General features: G+C 36.4%; 1 protein-coding gene across 10 annotated transcripts in view; it reads left to right on the top strand.

Moving 5' to 3' along the window:
- The window catches only part of LOC106877319 (tyrosine-protein kinase CSK), a 342382-nt gene that overhangs the window by 243022 nt on the left and 80880 nt on the right, over positions 1–18480 (top strand). For all 10 annotated transcript variants that reach the window (XM_052966138.1, XM_052966139.1, XM_052966143.1 and 7 more), the window contains one exon: positions 5080–5196. In XM_052966138.1, the coding sequence (XP_052822098.1) occupies positions 5080–5196 (117 nt within the window). The remainder of the gene's footprint in view (positions 1–5079; positions 5197–18480) is intronic.

The raw sequence follows: 18480 nt of genomic DNA, 5'->3' as shown, positions 1-18480 counted from the left end.
TAATGGGTAAAAATAAAGCAGTAGTGGCTGTGTGGTAAGTAACTTGCTTACCAACCACATGGTTCTAGGTTCAGTCCACTGTATGATACCTTGGGCAAGTGTCTTCTACTATAGCCTTGGGCCAACCAAAGCCTTGTGAGTGGATTTGTTAGACGGAAACTGAAAGAAGTCTGTTGTGTAATATATATATATATATATATATATATAATGTGTGTGTGTGTTTGTCCCCTCGCCATCACTTGACAATCGATGTTGGCATGTTTACATCCCTGTAACTTAGCGGTTCAGCAAAAGACACCGATAGAATAAGTACTAGGCTTACAAAGAATAAGTCCTGGGGTCGATTTGTTTGACTAGATGTAGTGCTCCAGCATTGCCGCAGTCAAATAACTGAAACAAATAAAAGAAAAGAATAAAGAATTCCGGCTAAGCCCAACTTAACTTAATTTTTTCAGGATAAATATATCTAGGCCTAAAATATCCAGTGTGCACTTCTTTTTTTAAGACATCGAGTGTAATTATAATGAGATTTTGCTACTATTTCTTGCAGATAGAGTGACCATATAACCGCTGAGTATTCAAACAAGATCTTCAACAATCAAAGTAGAATTGGTCTCCATGCCATCATTGGTTCAGGAAGGGTCATTGGATCATAAGACACTGGCAAGAGTTTGATCCAAAGGTCCTGTATACATCAGCGGCAGTGTCTGTGCACCCTTGTCTTGTGTTAATAGATTTGGTGCTTCTGCAACTGGAATCTTCTTTCTCTGCATGTGAGAAGAAGAACTTTGGAGATTCAAGTAATTGAGAGCGAGGGGGAAAAAATGAGAGATACATAGCAGCAGTATTGATTTATTTTGAAATAATACTTATGAAGAAATATTAGAGATATGTAGGCTATGAATGTTTTTTTAGTGGGTTTTGGTTGTTGTTTATACTGAATATACTCTGTGTTGTGTGTGTGTGTGTGTGTGTAAAAGATAGACCCAGAGAGAGAAGTGGTTAAAGAATATCTTAATTTCAAATGGAAGAAAATGTGAGGAAAACCTATTCTTAGTTTCTCAGTTGATATGAGAGCAGAATATCAAGTGAATGTGTAATAGTTATAGTTTCTGTTGTGATGTGAAATAGGGAATCACAGAGGCAGGTGGCAGAGGTGGAGTAGGAGAGGAAATAGTCTGGAGGGGTTTACTGATTTAATTAGAAAAAGAGGGTAGTGTAATTAGTCAAGGGAAAGTAGGAGGCCTTTTTCTTTTTGTTTTGAAATGAATTAATCAGCAGATAGGGGAAATTGCTTAAACTGATTGTGTACTGGTAGTTCTTATTGTTATTATGTTGATTATGATTCATAAGTTGTGTTTGTCAAGGAATAAAAGAAAAACAACAATAAATGTATGGACTAACGCTTTCGTTATAATGACAAATAAATGTTTCAAGTTAAAACTAATTTTGGTGCTTTAAGAATAACAATGTTTATATTTCGTTACCTCCCTTGTGTATCTTCCGTAAACTCAATTGCTGTGTTCTGCTCTGCATTGTTTCTATCATTCGTAAAATCCAACCGTATAGGAATTAGATGCCTCTATTTTTATCACGTTTGTTTGCTTGATCGATTACTTCTGTGTCCGTTCTGATATCTTAGTAACTAGTGAAGTTAGAATGTCCAAATTTAGAGAAAAAATTTTTTTTATTGATGATTAATTACTAAACAAAATATAAAAGAATATTTTTTTTTTTGTTTTTGAAAATTTGATACTTTGGTAAGCTGTCTGGATATATGCTAGACAAGTAGTGGGTGTACATTAAAAATAAAATCTGTGACTTGAAAAAATGAAATGAAATAGAAATTTATTCACAATTTCATATGTACATAGCAACACAAATTCTTTCAAATATTGGTTGCTCAAATAGCTTGATTTTGCTTTGCTTTTTTTCTGTCTTAAAAAAGAGAGACCTGGCCTGTGACATTTGCAGATAGTGAAATTGATGCAGTTAAGGTCAGGTTAAACATCTGTAGGTCAATGTCTCCCTGGGCAGAGCGAGATACAGAGAGAGAGATTGAGGGCGCATGTGTGTATGTGTGCCAGGGGATTGCAAGTGTGGGGAATAAAGACTATGTGAAATACAGTCAAATATTTCATCACACATAATTCTATTGCAAGGGGTAACAGGTTAAAAAAAAGCTGTTTGGCCACTTAGTATAAAGAGCTGAAAAATAGGCCTGAGATTTAATAAAATATTTAGATCATAATGATTAGGGTGACAAAATATATTTTGTCAGACTAATGATTATAAATTAAATATTTTTGTTCACACATGAATGCATGTGACTCAGTGTTTAGGGTATTCGGCTTGCAATTGTAGGGTTGCAAGTTCAATCCCTAGTGGCACGTTGAGCAAGGCACTTTATTTCACATTGCTCCAGTCCACTCAGCTGGCAAAAATGTGTAGTACCTGTATTTCAAGGAGCCAGCCTTATCACACTTTGTGTCACGCTGAATCTCCCTGAGAAGTCTGTGGAGTGCTCAGCCACTTACACTTTATTTTCATGAGCAAGCTGTTCTATTGATCAGATCAACTGGAACCCTCGTCATCATAAGTGATGGAGTGCCAGTAAATATTTCTATTCACGTATTCTCCAGTGGTTGTCATTTGGAAAGGCATCCAGCTGTAAAAAAACCATGCCAAAGGTTACCTCAACTGTGCTGGTGCCATGTAAAAAACACTCAGTCCACTCTGCAGGGTGGTTCATATTGGGAAGGGCATCCAGCTATAAAAACTATGCCAAAACAGACACAGAAGTCTGCAGTCTTCTGCCTGGCCAGCTCCTGTCAAACTGTCACACCCATGCCAGCATGGGAAGCAGGCGTTAAATGATGATATATATATAATAATAATTCTTTATCTCAATTTAGTTAACTATCGACAGTTAAACTCATATGGAAGCCTGCATAGAAAAAAATCAGCCTTTCTGTTATCATTTAAGTGGTTCTTAGCTGGGGTCCATATGAGATTTTGTTATTGAAGTTTATGTGCAATAAATTGGTTATATTTCAACGATTTTTCTTATGCAATTCTTAATAATATTTAATTATAAAAATATAATAGGATTTTTTTTAATAGGCGAGGGGGTGTTCAGTAGAATAAAACAGGAACCAAAAGGGTCCAAAGGCAAAAGATGGTTGAGAACAATTGACTTGGTTAATGGTGGTCAATGTATTAGGCCACGAGTGCAAATCCACTGTAGGTGAACTACAGTGTTAGATAAACTAACAACTACAGTGTTAAATAAACTAGCAACTGGTAGTATTACAAAAGAGGGATTTGATAAGGTTTATCTCTTGTCAAGCTAAAGTCATGTACTCTTAAAAAAGCTTTGTATTTTAAGCTCAGCACAATTCAGTGCTTAAACTATTTCTCCAACAATATGCAAACAACCATGTATGCAAAAAGTATTCTTGCATGGTTGAATAAATGTCAAACTATAAAACATACATTATTACCTCTGTCTTAGTGAAGGCAGAGGTACTGTTTTCAGTTGCGTTTGTTTGTTTGTCCATGGACAAGATATCTCAAGAACCACTGGATGGATTCGGATGAAACTTTCAGGGATGTTTGGCCTTGTGATTGGCATGAGCTGATTAGATTTTGAGATCAATCCAATACTGGACAAGGATTCTGGATTATTTTCCCGTTTTTTTTTTTTTTTACTTAATTTTTGAGAGCAGTTGGGTTCATTTTTAGTATTCTCGTTTGTGAGAGCAGTCAAGTTTATTTCAGATATTCTCACTTTAAAAATCATCTCTAGCTAATCATTGAGAGGATGTTGGTGTTGTCTTCGTGGAGGTTTGAGCTGTCTGAGTGCTCTTGTTATTATTCCTATCCTGCTGCACACTGCTCTCTTCTGCATCCTTCTTCCTTCCTAAATACACGCATCATTGCTCATTCTCCCGCCCCTTATCCATCTCTCCTTACATCCACCCCTCAACTTTACTCCATCTTTACAGTTATTGTTCACCTCCCCTCTCTCATTCCTCTATCTCTTACTCCTCCATCCACACTCCAAGTCCTTCTGCCACTACTCACCTTTTACTTTGAGGGACCACCAGGATTTGCAATTCCTGCTGATCATTCTCTCCCTCACTTCTAAATGTGTGTAGCTATGTAGCTCCCCTAACAAGAATCTTCTTGCTATACACCCTTCACTTTCATTTCAACCCCTGATCCTCCTAGCATAAAGCCTTTCCCTTACTTTTGGTTTTGTTGTCTTACAAGTTGCATGCCCCCGCCCCCACTCACTTCTGTCAGTAGGGTGGAAAAAAGTGCTCAGTACACACAGTAAAGTGTTGGCCTTAGGAAGTGGATCCAGTTGTAGAAACCTTGCCAAAGCAGGTACTGGAGCACAATGCAGTCCTGGGACCCATTGTATTCTGTCAAACTATCCAACTTATGCCAGTGTGGAAATCGGACGTTAATTGATGATTGTGTGTGTGTGTGTGTGTGTGTGTGTGTGTGTGTGTGTGTGTATGCACTGTGCAAGGTGGTGACAAGTTGATCTATTGCATAGTTTCATTCCTAGTTGAGATATTTCACCTTACACATGGTACATTTGATTTCTGGCTGAAGAGAAAATGGGGTAAGTTGGGAGGGGGGGGGGCAAATTATATTAGATTCACATGTTCCAGACACTCTTCGATGATGACCCAACAACTCATTATGGCCATCTGGATAGTATCAAGTGTGTGTGTTTGCAAATATGTCTGTATGTATGTATGTATGAATGTGTGCATATGTAAATGTATATGCTTGTATATGTAGGATGCTCATAATGTGTGTGTATGCACATATATGAGTGTGTGTGTGTGTAAATGTATGTCTGTATATGTGTGCATGCTCATAAAGTGTGTGTGTATTCTGACATGCATGTATAAATATATATACATATGTATAGTGAGAAATTGCTATTTGCTGCAGTCCATATACACACTTGAATAAATATTCCATACAATATAGTTATTGTTATTATCTATGCTTCATATTTCATATACTGAAGTTAATGTATTGATTTGATTTCTTCAGCATGAAACTTGGCAGATGGGAACCGAAGTTGTGGCCAGCTACAAGTTTCCAGGTGGCTCTTTGGAAGATCTTCCATTCAACAAAGGAGATATTCTTACCATTATCAAGGCAACAAGAGTAAGTTGTTATTTCTGTTTGTGTTAAAGAAGTTGTATTTTGTTGCTTTATTTTTATTTTTGTTGTTGATTTTTAGTAATGATAATCTTTCTTTTCTTGTACTACTTAATCTCTGTCTGTCTGTCTCTCTCTGTCTCTTCCTCTCTCTCTCTCTCTCTCTCTCTCTCTCTCTCTCTCTCTCTCATGCACATAGGCATATGTATGTTTTTGCATGTTTATATCATCACCATCATAATCAGTTAACATCTGTTTTCCATTCTGTATGGGTTGGATGGTTCAACAAGAGCTAGCAGACTGGAGGACTTCACCAAACTCCAATGTCTACTTTAGCATGGTTTCTATGGCTTAGTGCCCCACCTAACACTAACTGGTAAGGTCACCTAGTAACTTGCATGGAAAGAGCCCCTCAACTGAGGCAGGGTGTAGTGTTGAAGGAGGTTGCTTTAAGCCAGGTAATGTTTAAGAATTTGTGCATATGTAAAAAGACCCGGCAAGTAAAGTGACATCACAGCTATGACCGATGCCAGTGTTGCATAACCAGCCCATTTAAAAGTACCCTTGAATCATTGGGCGATATGCTGTGCTTGAGAAGATCTGTTGAGTCAAGTGAAGTTGTAGCCGATGCCAGTGCCACCTGACTGGCACGTAATAAGCACCATTTGAACGTAGGTCGATGCCAGTGCTGCTTGACTGGCTCCCCATGTTGATGGTACATAAAAAGCACCATTCAAACGTGGTCAATGCCAGTGTCCCCTGACTAGCTCCCGTGCTGGTGGCACATAAAAAGCACCATCCCAATGTGGTTGATGCCAGTGCTGCCTGACTGGCTCCCGTGCCGGTGGCACATAAAAAGTGCCCACTACACTCTCAGAGTGATTGGCATTAGGAAGGGCATCCAGCTGTAGAAATCTTACTAGATCAGATTGGAGCCTGGTGCAGCCTACTGGCTTGCCAATCCTCAATCAGACCATTCAACCCATGCCAGCATGGAAAGCGAACGTTAAACAATGATAATGATATTGTAAATTTCTTCCATGTGTTTGTATTTATATTTGTGTGTATTTGTGACACTCTGGGTGCAAGCAAATAATTAAGAAGTTTTATTTTGTTATTATCATGAACTTCTGGATTCAATCCCACTGCACAACACTTTAAACAAATGCCATCTACCACAGCCTCATCAGCCTAAACGAAATAAGTTAAACTGAGTAAATAGAAACCACGTGAAAGACTAGATGGATTATACCTATAACTTTGAAAGTCTAGCCTCATCACATACAGTATCTACTCTCATTCTGGCTTCAGAGAATCAAAAGTGATGATGGCTTCATGCAAACTCAGCATATTCTGGTGACCAGCAGTATGTTGGTCTATTAGAGGCCACCAGTTTGTAACACATGCATGTAATTAGTATAACTTTGCAGGGCAACCTCTGTCTTCTCTGGCTGTTGTGCTTACATTCCATGGGACCCCTGTTATGGAAGAAAGTGCAATGGTAAACTTTTGTTTTGGGCATGATGTAACCCTCAGTATCACAGAATTAACAGTTTCTTATTTGGTGGTCATAATTATAATGTATTCTTAAAAAGAAAGTATCTTAAAAATTAAGGTTCAAAATATGTTATCTCCACCGAGAAACTTGTTGATAAAAAATATGTCAGCTATTTTCAGTAGGTCAAGTGACAATGTTGAATCTTTATCATTGTTCACTCTTCAACATTTTACCCTGGTAATAATAATAATAACCACACTAACACAAATGTATCACTTTCATAAATATAAAAATGTAATCATGATAATAATGAATAAAAGATTTAAATTTCTATTTCCACTCAAACTTTCTTCAGGCTGTAATAAACAAGGGCTAAAAATCTAAATAAGCCAATGAATAAGTCATATAGAGTTGAGTCTAACTGTTATTAAAAAATATATGCAACTCATATTCCAAATGTGTTGAGTGCCACTTTTTTTCATTTGTCCACTCATATATAAATGAAATTTTGATTTTTGCAATGATATGGCCCCTGAAAACCATTTCTTTGTATATAAAATCCTAGAGACAGGAGTAACTATGTAGTAAGAATGTTGTTGTTGGCACTCCGTCGCTTATGACGTCGAGGGTTCCAGTTGATCCGATCAATGGAACAGCCTGCTCGTGAAATTAACGTGCAAGTGGCTGAGCACTCCACATACACATGTGACAAGGCTGACCCTTTGAATTACAGGCACAACAGAAACAGGAAGTAAGAGTGAGAGAATGTTGTGGTGGAAGAGTACAGCAGGGTTCGCCACCATCCCCTGCCGGAGCCTCGTGGTGCTTTAGGTGTTTTCGCTCAATAAACACTCACAATGCCTGGTCTGGGAATCGAAACCGCGATCCTATGACCGCGAGTTCGCTGCCCTAACCACTGGGCCATTGCACCTCCACGTAGTAAGAATAAGGGCTTAAAAACATAATATAGTAAATTTATCCCAAACATCACATTATTATAACTTCACACTTTGTAATGGAACATGTTTATATATTTTAAACACTTGTTGCACCATTTAATTTTTTTTACTCACATTACTACCTCTTTTTTTTTTTAGCTTACATATGATACTATAATTCCTTAATTGCATCTGTTTTATTCAACAATTTTTTTTCCTCATCTATGAATAGTTATTTGTTTTGTTTAAGAGTACTGCATAGCAAACTAGTTCTGACCAATCTATCTTGCTTGGTTGACATTTACCATCTTCTCAATTTCATGTTTACTTGACCCAGTCATGGCTTACAGTACCATATACAATGATAATCTCTATATAATTCATGTGACATATTATTCTAGTTATCATATTCTCATATCATGTCCTGTTGCTTTTAGAGCATGTTAATTACTACCAGCATCATAATCATCATCATCATCATCATCATCCAAACTGGTGAGTTCCTTTTTGGTCGTTCTAACTACTAGAAATAGCAGCCAAGTCTGCCTCAAATTACACTCTACCATTTTAATGTCATGCTTGAGAAGAAGACCCATTAAACTGAGCAAAATCACAGTCCTGGCAGATACTGGTGTCATGCAAATTGGCACCTGTGCTGGTGGCACATAAACACACCCATTACACTTTTGTTTCCTAATAATTTCATCTATAAGATCTGATCTACCAATTTGGCCACAAACTTCCCTTGGCCTATTTCTTTTCTTTATCAATTCCACTAAGCATCTCACATGCTTATTTTGTTATCACTATACCACCTTTTGACTTACATGATAGTCTAGTTGTCTGACTTGTTCATAGTAAATCAGTGCTCCTTATTCTCAGGTTGTTTTCTTTACTCAGAAAAGGTGGTGACTCTGACATTTGCAGATCTTGAGACTGATATGAATGACGTCTGGACTAAACATCTTCAGGGAAAACACAGGCAGAAGTGGATTGCATATTCATACCTGTAACAGAGTGAACTTCACTAAAAGCACTTAAGGGACCAACCAGTGGTATTAAACCATTGTAAGAGGTCTGTCAGCCAACTTAACTTTAACACACTGGCATTCTGTTGGTTACGACGATGCGGGTTCCAGTTGATACAATCAACAAAACAGCCTGCTCATGAAATTAACATGCAAGTGGCTGAGCACTCCACAGTTGTGTACTCTTAACATAGTTCTCAAGGAGATTCAGCGTGACACAGAATGTGACAAGGCTGGCCCTTTGAAATATAGGCACTACTCATTTTTGCCAGCTGAGTGAACTGGAGCAATGTGAAATAAAGTATCTTGCTCAAGGACACAACATACTGCTGAGAATTGAACTCACAACTTTACAATCATGAGCAAAATACCCTAACCACTAGGCCATGTACCTTCACACTTTAATCCTTTTGATGCCAACCCGGCTGAAACCGCCTCTGGCTCTGTAGTACAAATGTCTTGTTTTCAAAAGTTCTGAATTAAAATCTTCCACCAAACCTTAGTCACAACTTATGTTCCTAACACTAGCTGAATGATAACTAAGTTATTTTACTAAATTCTTTGTTAGATTTAAAATTAATTAAAAGAAACACAGAACATCTCAACAGAAATATGGTAAGAAAAGGGATAAAATATATAATAGTGAAACAATTCTTAACCCTTTTGATACCAACCTGGCTGAAACCGCTTCTGGTTCTGTAGTACAAATGTCTTGTTTTCAAAAGTTCTGAATTAAAATCTTCCACCAACCCTTAATCACAATTTATGTTCATAACACTAGCTTAATGACAATTTAGTTGTTTTACTAAATTCTTTGTTTTATTTTAAATTAATTGACAAACACACAGAACATCTCAACAGAAATATGGTAACAAAAGAGTTAACATACATTTCTTAATTAAATGACACTATGATTTTGACACGACATAGCTTAGCTCCCTCTAAACAGTCAATATCAGTATATTTATTCCTTTATCATAAGTTTTCATCTGATTAAATTCAAGGAAACTCTTGGATCAGAAGGAATGTTTTTATCAATGAAGGAGCAGGCTCATTATAGAATGTTGATAAGGATGTAGTTCTTAAGAGGAAGTGTATCATTAAATAAATACATAAGACGCATATTTATTCAAAGCTTTGAGATAAAGTATTTAAAAATAAATGTTTTTATAATAAGTTTAAAGTATAAAAAGTACATTATAAAAATTAAAGGCCAAATGGAAGATTTCATCTTTTATTGTTTAGCTCTTTCAGTCATTGAACTGCAGCCATTCTGGGGCACCACTTTGAAGGGTTTAGTCAAACAAATCAACCCCATACTTATTTTCCTTTTTTTAAGTTTGGTACTTATTCTATCGGTCATTTTTGCTGAACTGCTTAGTTACAGAGATGTAAGTACACCAACATCCATGTTGAGAAATTTTCATATCTGCACATCATCATCATCATCATTGTCAATTAACATCTGTTTTCCATACTGGCATGGGTTGGATGGTTTGACCAGGGTTGGCAAGCTGGAAAGGCTGCACCAGACACCAGTCTGTTTTGGCATAGTTTCTAAGGCTGGATGCCCTTCCTAACACCAACCACTCCGAGAATGTAATGGGTGCTTTTACATGCCACCGGCATAAGTACCATTTGCATGACACCGGTATCTGTCATGACTGTGGTTTTATTTGGTTTGATAAGTCTTCTTCTCAAGCACAACATAATGCCAAATGGACTCAATCATTGCCTCCGTGAAGCCCAACGCTTGAAGCCCGGCCTAATGCCAAATAGTCTCAGTCCTTGCCTCCACAAGGCCCAATGCTCAAAAGGTGTTTTTTACATACCACTGGCACAGGTACCGTATATATACATACACATATACCTGTGTACATCATCATCATACACACACGCTCATATATATTTATGACAGACTCCCACACAGTTTCCATTTACCAAATTCACTCACAAGGTATCAGTTGGCCCAACACTATTGAAAAAGACACTTGCACATGGTGCCTGATAGTGGGGCTGAACCTGAAACCACATGGTTGCAAAACAAGCTTCTTAATTACACAGCCATACCTTGAAATAAAATAACAGTTAATTTCATTATAATTAGTCTTAAGAATATTCATGCCACTTTGTATGATGAGGCTTTGGATTTTAGGAAAATAGAAAATTGGTTGAATCCAAGTTTGCTCCAAAATTGAGACCAGGTTTGTAGTTGGAATTTGGTTAGGAAGTGGGTGGTATGTGGAAAAGCAAAGATAGAACAAACAACCAAGAAAGTGGTGAAATTATGTAAACAGTTGATTAAAGAAGAGGAACAGAGTAGTAAAACTAGAGAAGAGACACTGAGAAGTGAAGGTAATTTAGTGTTGTGTTAGCTGCTTACTACAATAGGCATATCTAATTAAATGTGAGACATAACAGCTTTTTCTAAGGTATGTCAAAGAGGATAAAAATTAGGAAAACTTTGAAATAACAAAGGACATTTTTTGTTGTTGTTGTTGTTGTTGTCTTGTTTTTTTTTGTTTTTTTTTTTTTTTTTTTTTTTTTTTTTTTTGTAAACACTGGCATTACTACATTAAGACATCTGTGCCTTAAGATTAGAAATATATGGAAATCTTTTTATGTTTTTATGAATGGTTGTTGGTTTGAGTTAATTTAAGTGAAGTTCCCCTCTATGAAAGTTAGACCATGAAGGCTGAAATATGTGATGGCTGAAGTGGTTGTCCTCAGTGACTGAGTAAAATCTACAATCCTAGAAAACTTGAGACAGTTTGCATCAGAATATTAAATTTAATTGCCTTGAAGAGGACAGAATCTTAAATTTCAGGTCTTGCCCTTTGTTTGCGAAAGAGAAGAGAAGAGAGAAAGTGAGGTTGTTATTTAGGAGGCAACACTTCTCAATAACCTTCGATGAATGTAAAGTCCATTGATGGTGTATGAAAACTAGAACTAATATAAGTTAATGGGTTGTTGCTTGCTTAAGCCCTTCACTCCCTTTCGGACATAAGACAGTGATTACTGTTCCCCACTGCTCTTGACTTTGAGCTGTCGTTTTTGCTTTTCTCCAATTGGATCCCTGCTTTTCCAACTCTCCCTCACTATTTAGCCCCACCCCCAGATATTTCTAGGGTGTCCTCTCTTCTGTCTCCCTCTTGGCTGAGGGAAGTCCTTTTTCTCTCAGGTCTTGTTGGTTTTAAATTATCATCAATACTTTGCTTCTTAAAAGATAGGGGTGTTGGCCCTATGTAAACCCATTTTTTCTGGGAAGAGCCTGTCCATATTAGTCTGGTTTCTAGCCTTTGGCCCATCCAGCATAGGAGTCCTTACCAGGAGCTTGTATTCTGCTGGTATAGGCTCTTAGGGTCATTGAAACAGGCATGCCACCACACTGCAACAGGGACTGGACTTTGTGGTGGTTAATCAGTTGTTGAAATAAACACTAAAGACTTCATCTTCATGTAAGAATTGAAGACATGGTACACTAAATTTAAATTACATGTTGTTTTCTCTTGATGTGATGGAGTAATTGAACCCAACACTGCTACTTAATGAAACAGTTGTCATACAATATTCCTGATGTAATTTCTGGACACATTATGTATTTACAATTAAGTGGGTTAGGCATTGTCAATGAGATAAGAGTTATTGACCTTTTGATCAGTAGACCAGCACTCTATCAACTTAGTTACAAGGGGTTATGATTGCAAAACAGACTAGCTAATAATACTACATGAGGGCTAACAAGTTAGCTATTAACGCTAGTTGAAGGCTAGCAGGCTAGCTAATAATACCAGTTGAAGACTAACATACTAGTTAAATAACACGAAGGCTAACAGACCAGCTAATAATTCTGATTGAAGGCTAACTGGCTAGATAAATAGATGCCAGTTGAAGGCTGTAAAACATGCTGACTACAAATACAAGTTACAGAAAGGATTCAAGTCTTGTTTCGTGCAGTTAAATGGGAGCACAAGTGTTATTAGCCTTAACATAATATATTTTCATTTATTTTATATTACATTTTGTAAACAATCGTGTCATTGGGTACAGGTTTCCAAGGGTCTCTGTGCATTTTTGATGATGAGTGAAAAGAGAATGCCTGTCACTCAATAGATTTAATTTAGAGAGCACTGGTTTTCCACCAAAATTTACACCCTTTGCCAATATCCAGTGTAGGTATCATATACATAAATACGGGTGTATGATTAAAACTTCATTTTGGAACCACATGGTTAGAAGTTCAATTATATTGCTTGGATATTGTTGGTTGGTATTTTTTACTATAGCCACAAATCAAGTAATATCCTGTGAGAGAAACTGGTAGAGGAGGAAACTGGAAGAATCATGTCGTGTGTGTGTGTGATGAAATGGGTCTGCAATTCTTCTTGTCTTCACATATGTTCACTGGTTATAAACAAAGGCTTCACTGTTCATACAGACAATGTCTTTTCTGCTTAAAGTCTGCTTCAAAAGCATGTCCAGGCTGTTCATTGTTCTGTAGTAGACTGGGGGGATTATTACTTTGCTTGGAAACAGTTGGGAGTTGGGTATTTGGCTGTAGAAAACACTGCTTTTATATATTCTCCTGTGACCTGTACAAGCAAGGAAAAGAGGACACTAAAATGATGATGTGCTGGTGTCACTTAAAATGCACTCATGCTGGTGCCATATAAAAGCATCTGTACTGATAGCATGTTAAAAGTACCCAGCACACTCTGGAAAGTGGTTGGTGTTGGGAAGAGCAACCAGCTATAGAAACCATGCCACAATAGGTTGGGTGGTTTCACCCAATTTAATGGGAAGTGGACATTAAATGATGATGATGGCAGGCTTCTATATAGTTTCTATGCACTGGATTCTGCTCACAAGCACTGTTCCCTCTAAGTTGTGTGTATGCAAACACATTTCACAACCAGTATACAACATAAGATTTTTATAATACAGTTCTATATTTAAGAGATGAGGAATTATGTACATTATTTACAATTGACGGATATTTGTCCTCATCTTGTTTGTTGTTAACACAACATTTCGGCTGTATACCCTCCAGCCTTCATCAAGGCTGGAGGGTATATCAACCAAAACGTTTAGAGAGGACATTTTTCAGAAGGCATTGGGCAACTTGAGGTTATGGTAGAAGACTCTTGACCAAGGTGCTGCTCAGTGGCATCAAACTTGCAACCACATATTATTTGTAAAGCAAACTTCTCAACTACACATCCATATCATCTGTACTTGCACTCTTATTTAAAGTACACTTGCAAAAGTATATTTTATACAAATAACTGTATATTAGTCCTCTATTTTACTTCATGATATAGTTTTATCTTATATTTTCTTACTGTGCACAGGTTTTTGGTAACAATGAAAAACCTTTAACAACATCTCATATGCTGTCACTTAATAAGTTTAAAATTGATTACTAATTAATGATAATTGCCTTTCACTACTAATTAACACCCTGTGGAAATAGTTGCCAATTTCAATTTTCGAGAGAGATCTTCCTACAATTTACAGAACATCTAGTGGCCCTATCACATAAATATAGGCATGCTGGGAGAGACTGGGTGAAAAAGAAAATGAAACGTCATCAGATTGACAATTTGAACTTCCATTTGATAAACTATTTCATGTCAAGTACGATTGTCAAATAAATGTGGAGGTCATAGTGCTGTCGATTGCACTAAATCGTTCATTCATCTAACCACCTGGGATATATTGATCTGTTCAATGAATGGGCTAACAATACCAACAATCCTAAATGAACTGGAAACCAAACTTTTTAATTGTTGTCAAAGTACTTACTTTAAGCCTCAAATAGTGGGAATACATGTTATACTGTGAGGAAGAAGAGAAATCTTACAGGTTCAGGGCAGAATCTTCTTGAGAGAGAGAGATAAAACGTTTATGTTATAGGAGAACCAGAGTGGGAGTGGAGAGAGTGAGGAAAATTTATTATAACATTGAAGAATGAGGGAGAGATGTAAGGAAGGAAGAGAAAGTTGCAAGGGTGGGCGAAGGCAGCAGCAAAGACAAAACAAAGAATGTTAGAAGATTTGAAATAGTTGAGGTGGGTGATTGAGTTAAAAAGACAGGAAAATGTCTATTATCTGAGTGGTTGAATCAGACTAAAATGAAAATCTTTTCTCAAGCAACCTGGAACTCATAAAGCTGATGTTCACTTCTGGTTTCATGTAACTTCAAGATAAAATACTGTCTGTAACATTTGTAGATGGTTTGGTACTTATTCCCAATAGCAACATCTCCTATGTTCTATTCTCTCTTATTAGACTAACGAAATATCTTAGTTTCAGTTGTTTTCAGTTTTTCTAACTTTATGATACACTGGGGATCATTTAAGAATTTACTGGTGCATTTCATATGGAAATTTAAATAGACCCCCCCCCCCCACCAAAAATAAAACTCTTTGCTTATCACATCTTATTAATCATACTTGTGTATAACAAAATTATGAATAACACCTTTTACAAGATGAATTTTCTAAAACCTTACTTTAGACTTTTAAACATCCATGGTTTACTAACTTGTCTGCTGTTAACCACGTTTGAGAACCTTTGTTGTAAATTGTCGTCTTTTTTTTTCATAATACACTCTTAATATAGTTTTTTCTTTTTTCTTTTTTTTTGAGAAATGGCAAGAACTGAAATTTTGAAAATTAAGAATAAATATGATTGAAAATATTGGGGTCTTTACCATTCATCTGAGAGTTAGGGAGAGAAAGAAAGGTGTTATTACTTAGGCAACATTTTTAATAGCTTGCAAAGACAAAAATTCAAATCCTTAGGTTCTTCTTTCTTCTAAGGAATGGAATTTTTAACCAACTCTTCCCAGAATTCTCTTGTAGAATTGTTTCCCCCATCTAGTCATGAGATCTTTTCTTTTTTCCTTTTTGTCTTGTATATTTCTTGACAACCTTGCTAATGCCAGTGGCACAAATAAAAAGCACCCAGTACTCTCTGTAAAGTGGTTGATATTTGGAAGGGCATCCAGCCACTGTAACCACACCAAAGCTGACAGTACAGCTCTGTGGTTTGCTCAATCTTGCCAGACTAACTCATACCAGCATGGAAAATAGACATTAAAGGATGATATTGATTATATCATCAGTTTCTTTGGATTCTAGATTTTACCTGAAAATTGAACATAAGTTTTTAGGTGAGAGTAAGCTCCTTTACTATTAAATAATGATTTTTAATGAATTTGTAATGTCTTTGAGAGTTTTTTTTCTTTCTGTTTTTAAATATCTTAAAACATTATTGTTGACATGATTTGAACACACTTCCACCTGCTTCAGAAACTTGATTCCTATGAATTCGTTGAATTCATTAACAGAAATTTGGGAAGAGTTGCTGACAAAAATTAATTTCATTTTGTGTCAGTAAGCAAAAGTGAGGTGATAAGAGAACCAGCTATTCAATGTTGGAACTCATAATGTAGGTCAGGCTGCTTTAATGTGGGTCAAACTCGTTTGATTGAGCTAATAATACTTTTAAGATAAACTACCCTAGTTACTTTGGTCCTTATCTTTTTGGCAGGAGATTTTTTATGTACTACATACTGACTGGTATTCATTTAAAGAGGTGAAAGGAGAAAAATGTTTTTAGAGCGGAAAAAGATTACTGGTGTAAATATTCAGTACAAATTTTCTAACTGCAGGTGCAGACTATATAGTCCTTGGTAGTAAGTAGGTATTTAGGCATGTAAATTGATATTTAGCAATATAAATGGATATTTAGCAGTATAAGTACATATTTAGCAGTGTAAGTAGATATTTAACCATTTAAATGGATATTCAGTTATAAATTGTTATTTCGGAGTAGAGTTAATGCCATAATTACTTTTAAGTATATTTTTCTATATCTGCATATGTTACGTAGGTTATCTTGAGTTAATTGAATAAGTTTCTTCACTGTTATTTAGCGTACTACAAATAACTGCCAAATCACCTTCAAATCATACCCTACATCATAAAATAGAAAGAAAAAAAAAAGATAAACTAGATGTAGTCCTAGATACACTGTCTTTCAAAAGAAAAAAAAAATATGGCTAAATATAGTTGCAATGTATTTGCTTACATGTCTGCAGGACCTGGGTTGACATGGGATTAAGCAACTGTACAAGTTGTTTGTATCATATTTCAGGATTTGTCCCCATCTAATTTTCTTTATTTCCTTTCATCCTTAGATTACTCAATATTCATCATTTTAAACTATGTTTCGTTTTTGGATTTGGTTTGCAAGATTTTTTATGTGAGTTCATGTGTAAAATTATCTTTATTAATGTATACATAGATATATACAAGATTTACACTGACCTAGAGGGACAGAAAATTTAGACAATCCCCAGATGAACACTCTACAGCTGTATTACTAAACTGTAGGTATGCAGATGATATTAATATTCTAGTTAGGACAATTCCATGCAGTTGTACCAAGGAAGCTGAGAGGAATATGATGGAGAACATCCAGTGCGTAGCTAACTCCATCCACCAGAGTATCAAGGTAACCATAGATTGCTCAACTAAATGGATTTAGTTAGGGTAATGAACAATGTACCCCCTCCCCCACACGAACCCTACAAAATAAAGAGTTGTGTACAAGACTTTAGGCACCACATGCAGTTCTCTGGCTATGACCAGAGAGATACGGTCAGAGTGTATGGGGAGGTGAGTGGGGCTAGAAAGAAATTAGTATCATAATTAAGGATGTAAAAACTAACATTTCATTTTCTGAGCTGAGAAGAATTTGGAGATCAGTGAGCAATGGATGAGAGCCAAATGAATATATATTCCTGAAAGAGCAGAACTGAAGCAACATCGGCTAATTCAGATCAATATCACTTTTGAAGGCAGTGAGCTGGCAGAAACGTTAGCACGCTGGGCGAAATGCTCAGCGGTATTTTGTCTGCCGTTATGTTCTGGATTCAAATTCTGCCGAGGTTGACTTTGCCTTTCATCCTTTCGGGGTCAATAAATTAAGCACCAGATATGCACTGGGGTCGATGTAATCGACTTAATCCCTTTGTCTGTCCTTGTTTGTCCCCTCTATGCTTATCCCCCTGTAGGCAATAAAGGCACAATAGCTAACACTGATTTTTGCTATAATGTTTCATATCGAGACGTTGGATGTAAGCAAACAATGAGAATGAAGACAAAAATATGTAATGAGTGTATATGCCATATTTCAGGGGTTATTGCCTCTTCATCAGCACTCATCTAATCCATTCTCACCTCCGAACACATTGCTTATATAGCCATCGCATACAGCGGTGGTAAGTTATTGGATATACGAATTTACATATTAGACGCACTCTTGGAGCTGATATGTAAACAAATCATTTCAAATTATTAAAACCTCTTCTTTATTTCATATATTGTGTATTTAGTTTTAAATTATCCAATGTATCTTTCCTTTTTTTTAAGGCAGGAAAGGAGTAATTCAAAAGAGATTTGACATTTATTTCTAGCATGTCAAGAAGCCAGATATATTCCCCACAGTGGCTGGGCTTATCTTCACTCTGAATATAGTGATGGTTTAACTTTGATGTTTCTATGTCAATAATGTTTGGGTTAATTATATATATTAGCATCTAAAGACCTTTAGGCTTATCATCCTTGTAGCTAGCAGCTATTTCATTGCTACTGTGGTTATCCATTTCCTCTTGGTATCATCTTTATTATTTTAATCTTTAAAACTGGAAACAACCTCCGGCATTGATGGTACCATTACAGAACACCTCTTCATCGTCATTCAATGAATGTTAAATGAGAGAGATTATATGTGGTCACTCTATCTGCAAGATATAG

The sequence above is a fragment of the Octopus bimaculoides genome, chromosome 3 (assembly GCF_001194135.2).
Source record: "Octopus bimaculoides isolate UCB-OBI-ISO-001 chromosome 3, ASM119413v2, whole genome shotgun sequence".
In the NCBI taxonomy this organism is placed as follows: domain Eukaryota; kingdom Metazoa; phylum Mollusca; class Cephalopoda; order Octopoda; family Octopodidae; genus Octopus; species Octopus bimaculoides.
The sequence above is the reverse complement of the archived record's forward strand: the minus strand, read 5'-3'. Positions and strand labels throughout refer to the sequence as shown.